This window comes from Salmo trutta, chromosome 15 (assembly GCF_901001165.1).
Source record: "Salmo trutta chromosome 15, fSalTru1.1, whole genome shotgun sequence".
In the NCBI taxonomy this organism is placed as follows: Eukaryota; Metazoa; Chordata; class Actinopteri; order Salmoniformes; family Salmonidae; genus Salmo; species Salmo trutta.
This window is the reverse complement of record NC_042971.1, coordinates 4,657,899-4,670,239: the sequence shown is the minus strand read 5'-3', so window position 1 is coordinate 4,670,239 and position 12,341 is coordinate 4,657,899. Positions and strand designations below refer to the sequence as shown.

General features: G+C 39.4%; 1 protein-coding gene across 1 annotated transcript; it reads right to left on the bottom strand.

The window, feature by feature from the left end:
• On the bottom strand, positions 1 to 5,365 carry LOC115149590 (zinc finger protein 2 homolog; the record flags this gene model as incomplete). Its single annotated transcript, XM_029692545.1, has 2 exons — positions 5,360 to 5,365; positions 1 to 603 (listed from the first exon to the last, which is right to left on the bottom strand). Coding segments are annotated over exons 1-2 (609 nt in total), but the record flags the coding sequence as incomplete, so codon positions are not given.
• Between the last annotated feature and the right edge of the window lie 6,976 nt (positions 5,366 to 12,341).

Here is a 12,341-nt window from a genome sequence, read left to right as displayed (position 1 = left end):
TCCTGTGTGTGTTCTCTGGTGTATAGTCAGATGGCTAGATGTAGTAAAACTCTTCTCACATTGATTACAGCTATAAGATTTCTCTCCTGTGTGTGTTCTCTGGTGTGATAACTGGCTGCTTAAGTGAGTAAAACTCTTTCCACATTGAGTACAGCTATAAGATTTCTCTCCTGTGTGTGTTCTCTGGTGTACAATCCGATGGCTAGATGTAGTAAAACTCTTCCCACATTGATCACAGCTATAAGGTTTCTCTCCTGTGTGTGTTCTCTGGTGTGATACCAGGTTGCTTGACTGAGTAAAACTCTTCCCACATTGATCACAGCTATAAGATTTTTCTCCTGTGTGTTTTCTCTGGTGTGATAACAGGTTGCTTGAATGAGTAAAACTCTTCCCACATTGAGTACAGCTGTATGGTTTCTCTCCTGTATGTGTTCTCTGGTGTATAGTCAGATAGCTAGATGTAGTAAAACTCTTCCCACATTGATCACAGCTATAAGGTTTTTCTCCTGTGTGAATCATCATGTGTACTTTTAGTGATTTTGATCTTAAGTAACTCTTCCCACAATCAAAACAGTGGTGAGATTTCTCTCCTGTGTGTACTCGCTGGTATATTTTAAGTTCGATGAAGATTTGCAGTAAGATTTCTTCCCTGTGGGTCTCTGCTGCTGTTTCTTGAGGTGTTCTGATCTGGAGAGACTCTTCTCTGCCTTGTCAGCTTCATGAGGTTGTTGAGACTCCCCAGAGGGTCCACGATAGTCACGTCTCTCTCCTGATGAACGACAAAGTCAGACAGATGGTTAAAGGCCCACAACAGCAGAAATCCACTGTTTATTTGAGGTAAAAGGTGATGCCCAGATCATACCCATGAAGTTGTAAACAATTGACTGTTAAATTATTTGACAATTAAGACAGTCAAGTTAGCAACAATCATATTTTGTCTTGTTTTCACATTAGCGGTAGCTAGAGATAAGTTATTAAAGTTGGTGAAATCCTAAGCATTGTGAGAGCATTTTGCTCTCCAATACAGGCCCCTTTCTGTGTTTGCTAAAATTTTGGGGGCGAGGGCGATGCACTCACAATTTGATTGCAGAAACACCTCCCTGCTAATGAGGAAACCACTAGTTATGGATGTAGTATATCTGGTAATGAGGAAACCACTAGTTATGGATGTAGTATATCTGGTAATGAGGAAACCACTAGTTATGGATGTAGTATATCTGGTAATGAGGAAACCACTAGTTATGGATGTAGTATATCTGGTAATGAGGAAACCACTAGTTATGGATGTAGTATATCTAGTAATGAGGAAACCACTAGTTATGGATGTAGTATATCTAGTAATGAGGAAACCACTAGTTATGGATGTAGTATATCTAGTAATGAGGAAACCACTAGTTATGGATGTAGTATATCTGGTAATGAGGAAACCACTAGTTATGGATGTAGTATATCTGGTAATGAGGAAACCACTAGTTATGGATGTAGTATATCTGGTAATGAGGAAACCACTAGTTATGGATGTAGTATATCTGGTAATGAGGAAACCACTAGTTATGGATGTAGTATATCTGGTAATGAGGAAACCACTAGTTATGGATGTAGTATATCTGGTAATGAGGAAACCACTAGTTATGGATGTAGTATATCTGCTAATGAGGAAACCACTAGTTATGGATGTAGTATATCTGCTAATGAGGAAACCACTAGTTATGGATGTAGTATATCTGCTAATGAGGAAACCACTAGTTATGGATGTAGTATATCTGGTAATGAGGAAACCACTAGTTATGGATGTAGTATATCTGGTAATGAGGAAACCACTAGTTATGGATGTCGTATATCTGCTAATGAGGAAACCACTAGTTATGGATGTAGTATATCTGGTAATGAGGAAACCACTAGTTATGGATGTAGTATATCTGCTAATGAGGAAACCACTAGTTATGGATGTAGTATATCTGGTAATGAGGAAACCAGTAGTTATGGATGTAGTATATCTGGTAATGAGGAAACCACTAGTTATGGATGTAGTATATCTGGTAATGAGGAAACCACTAGTTATGGATGTAGTATATCTGGTAATGAGGAAACCACTAGTTATGGATGTAGTATATCTGGTAATGAGGAAACCACTAGTTATGGATGTAGTATATCTGGTAATGAGGAAACCACTAGTTACGGATGTAGTATATCTGCTAATGAGGAAACCACTAGTTTCGGATGTAGTATATCTGGTAATGAGGAAACCACTAGTTACGGATGTAGTATATCTGGTAATGAGGAAACCACTAGTTACGGATGTAGTATATCTGGTAATGAGGAAACCACTAGTTACGGATGTAGTATATCTGGTAATGAGGAAACCACTAGTTACGGATGTAGTATATCTGGTAATGAGGAAACCACTAGTTACGGATGTAGTATATCTGGTAATGAGGAAACCACTAGTTACGGATGTAGTATATCTGGTAATGAGGAAACCACTAGTTACGGATGTAGTATATCTGGTAATGAGGAAACCACTAGTTATGGATGTAGTATATCTGCTAATGAGGAAACCACTAGTTATGGATGTAGTATATCTGGTAATGAGGAAACCACTAGTTATGGATGTAGTATATCTGGTAATGAGGAAACCACTAGTTATGGATATAGTATATCTGGTAATGAGGAAACCACTAGTTATGGATGTAGTATATCTGGTAATGAGGAAACCACTAGTTATGGATGTAGTATATCTGGTAATGAGGAAACCACTAGTTAGGGATGTAGTATATCTGGTAATGAGGAAACCACTAGTTATGGATGTAGTATATCTGGTAATGAGGAAACCACTAGTTATGGATGTAGTATATCTGCTAATGAGGAAACCACTAGTTATGGATGTAGTATATCTGGTAATGAGGAAACCACTAGTTATGGATGTAGTATATCTGGTAATGAGGAAACCACTAGTTATCCTGTTGAGGCCACGGGTTAGCAATGAACCCTGAGACGGGATTGCTAGCAAGGCTGGAAATTCAAAACATCAAAAATCGAATAATTTCAATTTCTCAAACAATCAACTATTTTACAACATTTAAAAGATAAAAATCTCCTTAATCTAACCACATTGATCGATTTTCAAAGAGGCTTTACGGCAAAAGCATAAAGTTAGATTATGTTAGGACAGTACATAGCCACAAAAGTACAAACATCCATTTTCAATTCAAGGTCAGGCGTCACCAAAAGCAGAAACCAGCTAAAATTATGCACCAACCTTTGACAATCTCCATCAGATGACACTCCTAGGACATTATGTTATACAATACATGCATTTTTTGTTCCATCAAGTTCATATTTATATCCAAAAACCGCATTTTACAGTAGCGGTGAAATTCTGATTTTTTTCTTCTCTGAAATGCTTCCGGTGAACAACGTTACAATTTTCAAAAGTACTATTCGAAAACATTGGTAAATTATAATATTGTCATTCAAATAATTATAGTTTAACATTTCGTAAATGATACTGTCTTGCCAGATTTCAAAATAACTTTACTGGGAAATCACAAGTTGCAATAAACCAGGTGCTGTGCTAAGAACAATAAGCTAGCCTAATTAGCTTAGCATCATCTTGTAACCATGTAATATCAATAATACTATTGTCAATAATCCATTACCTTTGATTATCTTCATCCATTGGCAGTTCCAGGAATTCCAGGTCCACAACAAATGTGGTTTCTTTTGACAAAGTTCATAATTGATGTCCAAATAACTCCAAGTTGTTCCATGTTGTTAGCGCTTCGGTGGCTACTAAAAAGTAGCGCGGGGGGGGTGTGTGAAGTCACGGCAAAAAGTTAAAAAAGTTACAAAAATAATCTATTTATGTTTGTTCAAACATGTCAAACGTTGTTTAGCATCAATCTTTAGAGCCATTTTTAACGTGAAACATCAGTAATGTTTCAACCCGACTTCACCTGTGTCTAGAAAAACGTTTTTTTAAAATGTCTCGTGTCTCATGATTGCGCAGGTGCAGGCCATAATGGAAGTGACGACATCCCACGGACGTCAACTTCAATGCATTCTAATTTGCTCCCTGTTAATCATGGAAGCTTCAAACAACTTTATAAAGATCGCTGACATCTAGTGGAAGCCGTAGGAGTTGCGAACTGAATCCTTTCTCACTATGGTATCTAATAAACAATGACACTAAATAGTACAGCCACAAAATTCTCATTTTTTTTAATCTATTTTTCTCAGGTTTTTGCCTGCAATATGAGTTTTGTTATACTTACAGACACCATTCAAACTGTTTTAGAAAATTCAGAGTGTTTTCTATCCGAATGTGTTAATAATATGCATATCCTAGCTTCTGAGTTGGTGTAGGAGGCAGTTAAAAATGGGCACGTATTTTTTTCAAAATTCTCAATACTGCCACCGTGGCCCGTAGAGGTTTTAAGGATGTAGTATATCTGCTAATGAGGAAACCGCTAGTTATGGATGTAGTATATCTGCTAATGAGGAAACTGCTAGTTATGGATGTAGTATATCTGCTAATGAGGAAACCACTAGTTATGGATGTAGTATATCTGGTAATGAGGAAACCACTAGTTATGGATGTAGTATATCTGCTAATGAGGAAACCGCTAGTTATGGATGTAGTATATCTGGTAATGAGGAAACCACTAGTTATGGATGTAGTATATCTGCTAATGAGGAAACCACTAGTTATGGATGTAGTATATCTGGTAATGAGGAAACCACTAGTTATGGATGTAGTATATCTGGTAATGAGGAAACCACTAGTTATGGATGTAGTATATCTGGTAATGAGGAAACCACTAGTTATGGATGTAGTATATCTGGTAATGAGGAAACCACTAGTTATGGATGTAGTATATCTGGTAATGAGGAAACCACTAGTTATGGATGTAGTATATCTGGTAATGAGGAAACCACTAGTTATGGATGTAGTATATCTGGTAATGAGGAAACCACTAGTTATGGATGTAGTATATCTGGTAATGAGGAAACCACTAGTTATGGATGTAGTATATCTGGTAATGAGGAAACCACTAGTTATGGATGTAGTATATCTGGTAATGAGGAAACCACTAGTTATGGATGAGGTATATCTGGTAATGAGGAAACCACTAGTTATGGATGTAGTATATCTGGTAATGAGGAAACCACTAGTTATGGATGTAGTATATCTGGTAATGAGGAAACCACTAGTTATGGATGTAGTATATCTGCCTGGAGAAAAAATGGTGAACGAAGATTTTAGTTTTTCACAATGTATTCTGAATATTACAGCACAAGATCAGGAGTGTTACTCAAGGAAACTCACATTAAGCTCTGTGTGTATTCAGTAATTCACCACCATGGGGGAAAACTCAGGGGAGTTCTCATAGGCTGACAGCAAAAATAGCCTCCATTTCCAGGTTGCTTATGAGTGCATTTCAAAACTACCTTTGGATTATAATTGTAAGGCTCGCTTGAATCACCTGCTTAATATGTTTGTGTTATTGTCTCAAATCAGCTGCTTTATCCTTAAAAAAACACTTCAACCAGTAAAATGCTCTTTGGCTAGCTTTGCCATCAGCCTGACAATGAGGGTTTGTACACTAAGTGTTTAACAAATTGGCCCATAGCTTCACCTAACAACAACACAGACCTACTGTAGGACCCATAACTTCACCTAACAACATAGACCTACTGTAGGACCCATAACTTCACCTAACAATAACATAGACCTAGGACTATATATTTAATATTTCAGGTGAAACATGGAAACTAAAATGTCTTTGTCATGACATTTCATAACCTGATCACCAGATAATTTTGTGAATAATCCCACTAGGCTACTCTGTAATGTGTTGTCATTCTAAATGTCCTGAATAAAGGAAAATAGCTCTGTGTGTTGTACAATAGCCTGTCCATCAAGGAACAGTTCTCTACACATTATGAGCTAAGTATCTCTGTGTCAAGACAGACTAATGAGACACTACAGTAAATCAAGCAGACAATAACACTTTATAAACATCAATTTGTTAGGGATGTTGGATCCAACATGGTGCACGGCATAACTGTCTTTACCAGAGTAATGGATGAAGAAGCACTTTGGTTGTTGTTGCATGCATAGAAATGCTTGCATACCAGTGGTTGTATCTCTCTAGGTCATGACAGTAGGTTACAGTAGGTTGTAACTCTAGGTCATGCCAGTAGGTTACAGTAGGTTGTACCTCTCTAGGTCATGCCAGTAGTTTACAGTAGGTTGTAACTCTCTAGGTCATGCCAGTAGGTAACAGTAGGTTGTAACTCTCTAGGTCATGCCAGTAGGTTACAGTAGGTTATATCTCTCTAGGTCATGCCAGTAGGTTACAGTAGGTTGTATCTCTCTAGGTCATGCCAGTAGGTTACAGTAGGTTGTATCTCTCTAGGTCATGCCAGTAGGCTACAGTAGGTTGTATCCAAGTGGAAACAATTATCAACCCAATGTGGAAAGTGTTGAATTTGGTCAACAACAAAATTAATGGCTTATTTGCTACGTGAGGTTTACTTGATCTAACAGAAGTTTCGTAATGATTAAGTTGTTATGTGGACACGTGACATACCGACAACTTTGATAAAACACTATAGGAGTTGTCTCCAGATCGCTATGCATATTCATCACTACATGCCGTGACCCCCAGTCTGCGGTCAGCAGATAGACCCTTCTCAAATATATATGTTAAGTCACTTTTTGGAAACGGAATGGAGAAAACAAGGGGTAGCTTGTTCTCTACGTCGTCTGATTCTAGACATATCAGTCATCATCCCAGGACCCTCCGTTGAAGAGGTATTGACGAGCCAACTCCGAATATCCACAGTTAAAAACTAATTGAAGGCGGTACTTACTGGTGTTACTCAGATCTCCTGTCTCCTCCTCCTCATCTTTCAATGTGACAGTAATCTCTCCTTCCTTCTTCACTCCAAAAACAGCATCATCCTCTTCTTCCTCTTGTTTAACTGAAACGTCTTTCTCTTCTTCTTTCACTGTAACAGCCTCACCCTCTACTTCTTGTTTTACTGTAACATCCTCCTCTTCCTTCTCCTCTTTCACGACAATGTTCAGCCCCAGAGCTTCTTTCTCCGTCCAGCAGACCTCCTCTTCTTTAACAGGAGGGGAGTAGTTTAGGGAGCTCATGTTCGGGGATGTTAGCTAGCTAGCTATCATTAGCGACTAGGCTAATGCTAACTTAACCAGCCAGCTACTATAGCTGACTAATAAAAAAATAACGTAATATTAAATTAAATAGGTTAACAAGTAGATACGACAGAAGTGTGTCTAAAACACAGTAGCTAATATAGACCGAAAGCGTATAAATAGGTTGAATGTTTCGGCTATGTTGGCTAGCAAGCTACCGAGGTGGTTGACGAGCTGTTTATGAAGAACCGTCCACTAGATTATACGTCACGCTGCAGCATCGCCTGAAAGACGCACATCGCCGTCTGCTGACTGGAGGGAAACGCAGTTGAGGATCACATTTTATTTTCAGACAAAGATTATTTTAAATGGATTTAACTAAATAATACTTTTATATTGAGACATACAAAGACAGAAATGTGTTGATTGATTAGTGAGAATAACACATGTTTACTACAGCACATTTAAGGTAGTTTCATTAAGTCAAACAACATCTAAATAAGTAGCCAGGTACTGTTGGTCTATACTGCTCCTACATGGTGTAACAATACATCATGTAGATGTATATAATGAACAGACTAGGTCTATACTGCTCCAACATGGTGTAACAATACATCATGTAGATGTATAGAATGAACAGACTAGGTCTATACTGCTCCTACATGGTGTAACAATACATCATGTAGATGTATATAATGAACAGACTAGGTCTATACTGCTCCTACATGATGTAACAATACATCATGTAGATGTATATAATGAACAGACTAGGTCTATACTGCTCCTACATGGTGTAACAATACATCATGTAGATGTATATAATGAACAGACTAGGTCTATACTGCTCCTACATGGTGTAACAATACATCATGTAGATGTATATAATGAACAGACTAGGTCTATACTGCTCCTACATGGTGTAACAATACAGTGCATTCGGAAAGTATTCAGACCCCTTCACTTTTTCCACATTTTGTTACATTACAGCCTTATTCTAAAATGATTAACACTACCGTTCAAAAGGTTGGAGTCACTTAGAAATGTTCTTGTTTTTGAAAGAAAAACACTTTTTTTGTCCATTAAAATAACATCAAATTGATCTGAAATACAGTGTAGACATTGTTAATGTTGTAAATGACTATTGTAGCTGGAAACAGCTGATTGTTTATGGAATATCTACATAGGCGTACAGAGGATCATTATCAGCAACCATCACTCCTGTGTTCCAATGCCACGTTGTGTTAGCTAATCCAAGTTTATCATTTTAAAAGGCTAATTGATCATTAGAAAACCCTTTTACAATTATGTTAGCACAGCGGAAACTGTTGTGCTGATTTAACAAAGCTTTTGTAAACAGTGTTGTTGCATAACAATCAGGCAGTAGAACAACAATAATCATCACCCTCTTGACCAATCTTCCCTCCCCTTAACATTGGGTTGATTCAGACCCTGTCAGTGTACCAGGTGGACATTGGGTTGATTCAGACCCTGTCAGTGTACCAGGTGGACATTGGGTTTAATTCAGACCCTGCCAGTGTACCAGGTGGACATTGGGTTTGATTCAGACCCTGCCAGTGTACCAGGTGGACATTGGGTTTGATTCAGACCCTGCCAGTGTACCAGGTGGACATTGGGTTTGATTCAGACCCTGCCAGTGTACCAGGTGGACATTGGGTTTGATTCAGACCCTGCCAGTGTACCAGGTGGACATTGGGTTTGATTCAGACACTGTCAGTGTACCAGGTGGACATTGGGTTGATTCAGACCCTGTCAGTGTACCAGGTGGACATTGGGTTTGATTCAGACCCTGTCGGTGTACCAGGTGGACATTGGGTTTAATTCAGATCCTGCCAGTGTACCAGGTGGACATTGGGTTTAATTCAGACCCTGCCAGTGTACCAGGTGGACATTGGGTTTAATTCAGACCCTGCCAGTGTACCAGGTGGACATTGGGTTTGATTCAGACCCTGCCAGTGTACCAGGTGGACATTGGGTTTGATTCAGACCCTGCCAGTGTACCAGGTGGACATTGGGTTTGATTCAGACCCTGCCAGTGTACCAGGTGGACATTGGGTTTGTTTCAGACCCTGTCAGTGTGCCAGGTGGATATTGGGTTTGATTCAGACCCTGCCAGTATGCCAGGTGGACATTGGGTTTGATTCAGACCCTGCCAGTGTACCAGGTGGACATTGGGTTTGATTCAGACCCTGTCAGTGTGCCAGGTGGACATTGGGTTTGATTCAGACCCTGTCAGTGTACCAGGTGGACATTGGGTTTGATTCAGACCCTGCCAGCATGGCCAGAAATGTATTCCAAGGTCAGTAACTTATAACCACAGAACCACCCCAGACCTTTCATGCCTGACTAAAAACACCTAAGTATTAGATTTACTGCCATGTTCTAGTATGTCACTGCATCAGACACCATTCACAATGCTGGCTGAGGTACGAGTAAAACATGAAATATTATTTCCTAACCATTCACAATGCTGGCTGAGGTACGAGTAAAACATGACATATTATTTCCTAACCATTCACAATGCTGGCTGAGGTACGAGTAAAACATGACCTATTATTTCCTAACCATTCACAATGCTGGCTGAGGTACGAGTAAAACATGACATATTATTTCCTAACCATTCACAATGCTGGCTGAGGTACGAGTAAAACATGACATATTATTTCCTAACCATTCACAATGCTGGCTGAGGTACGAGTAAAACATGACATATTATTCCCTAACCATTCACAATGCTGGCTGAGGTACGAGTAAAACATGACATATTATTTCCTAACCATTCACAATGCTGGCTGAGGTACTAGTAAAACATGAGATATTACTTCCTAACCATTCACAATGCTGGCTGAGGTACGAGTAAAACATGACATATTATTCCCTAACCATTCACAATGCTGGCTGAGGTACGAGTAAAACATGACATATTATTTCCTAATTGTAAAAAATTCCCCAATCTTTTAAAAAAGATCTGAAATGGCAAGGCTTTAGTTCAGTGGGCTTTTCCATTGTTGAGGAAAGCAGGGGAAGTGTTGTGAGTAACAGAACTGCCTACGGTGTGGGGGAAGGGACGCTGCTCACTGATTGGCTGTAGTGACAAGGGTCCCTCCAAAAATCTATCAATATTCCAACTCAAATTATCCCCCAAATCTACCACTAATAGACCAAGCCTCCACAGACCCTGTCTTGTATTGACAAACAGAACAAATCATTTCACATTCAAATATGTCATTTTTAATAGCTCAATTCAATCCAGCTGGGCCTTTTTAACACAGACAGTTGTTCCTGCTGTAGATGTTGTGCCTTTGTACAGATCTAGGATCAGTTCTCCTCCACAATGCATATTCAGTACCGGTCAATTGTTTGGACACACCTACAAATTCAATGTTTTTTCTTTATTTTAACTATTCTCTATGTTGTAGAATAATAGTGAAGACAACACAACTATGCCAAGTGTGTGCAAAGCTGTCATCAAGGCAAATTGTGAATACTTTGAAGAATCTCAAATAGAAAATATATTTTGATTTGTTTAACCCTTTTTTGGTTACTACATGATTCCATATGTGTTATTTCATAGTTTTAATATCTTCATTATTATTCTACAATGTAGAAAATAGTAAAAATAAAAACCCTTGAATGAGGAGGTGTGTCCAAACGTTTGACTGGTACTGTATGTAAATGTGAAATTTCAGTTGTTGTTTTTGTTACATTTGAAACATTTATAAAAACCTGTTTTTGCTTTGTCATTATGGGGTATTGTGATGTCATTATGGGGTATTTGTAACGATCGTCGTCGGGTGATGAGGAAGCGGACCAAAGCGCAGCTAACATAGAAAACAAACCAAGGAAAAATACCCAACATGACACACCCTGACCCAAAATACCCGAGTTCACCTGGTCAGGGCGTGACAGTATTGTGATGTCATTATGGGGTATTGTGATGTCATTATGGGGTATTGTGATGTCATTATGGGGTATTGTGTGTAGATGGATTAAATCAATGTTTTCCTCATAAATGTTTGAATAATGTAACAAAATGTGTAAAAAGTGAAGGGGTCTGAATACTTTCTGAATGCACTGTATATATAGGGGCAGTACTTAGTGACATCACTTCCTGAAACAGGAGGTACAAATATATAACATAGGTTCACAATATCAACATTCAATGTATCAAAATATATGACCAAGCTGGAAGTGGAAACACCAGCCCAGCCACAATCCTAGAGGTTCACTGATGATCAACCTCCTCCTTCACATCTGACTCCTGATGATCAACCTCCTCCTTCACATCTGACTCCTGATGATCAACCTCCTCCTTCACATCTGACTCCTGATGATCAACCTCCTCCTTCACATCTGACTCCTGATGATCAACCTTCTCCTTCACATCTGACTCCTGATGATCAACCTCATCCTTCACATCTGACTCCTGATGATCAACCTCCTCCTTCACATCTGACTCCTGATGATCAACCTCCTCCTTTACATCTGACTCCTGATGATCAACCTCCTCCTTCACATCAGACTCCTGATGATCAACCTACTCCTTCACATCTGACTCCTGATGATCAACCTCCTCCTTCACATCTGACTCCTGATGATTAACCTCCTCCTTCACATCTGACTCCTGATGATCAACCTACTCCTTCACATCTGACTCCTGATGGTCAACCTCCTCCTTCACATCTGACTCCTGATGATCAACCTCCTCCTTCACATCTGACTCCTGATGATCAACCTCCTCCTTCACATCTGACTCCTGATGATCAACCTCCTCCATCACATCTGACTCCTGATGATCAACCTCCTCCTTCACATCTGACTCCTGATGATCAACCTCCTACTTCACATCTGACTCCTGATGATCAACCTCCTCCTTCACATCTGACTCCCGATGATCAACCTCCTCCTTCACATCTGACTCCCGATGATCAACCTCCTCCTTCACATCTGACTCCTGATGATTAACCTCCTCCTTCACATCTGACTCCTGATGATCAACCTACTCCTTCACATCTGACTCCTGATGGTCAACCTCCTCCTTCACATCTGACTCCTGATGATCAACCTCCTCCTTCACATCTGACTCCTGATGGTCAACCTCCTCCTTCACATCTGACTCCTGATGATCAACCTCCTCCTTCACATCTGACTCCTG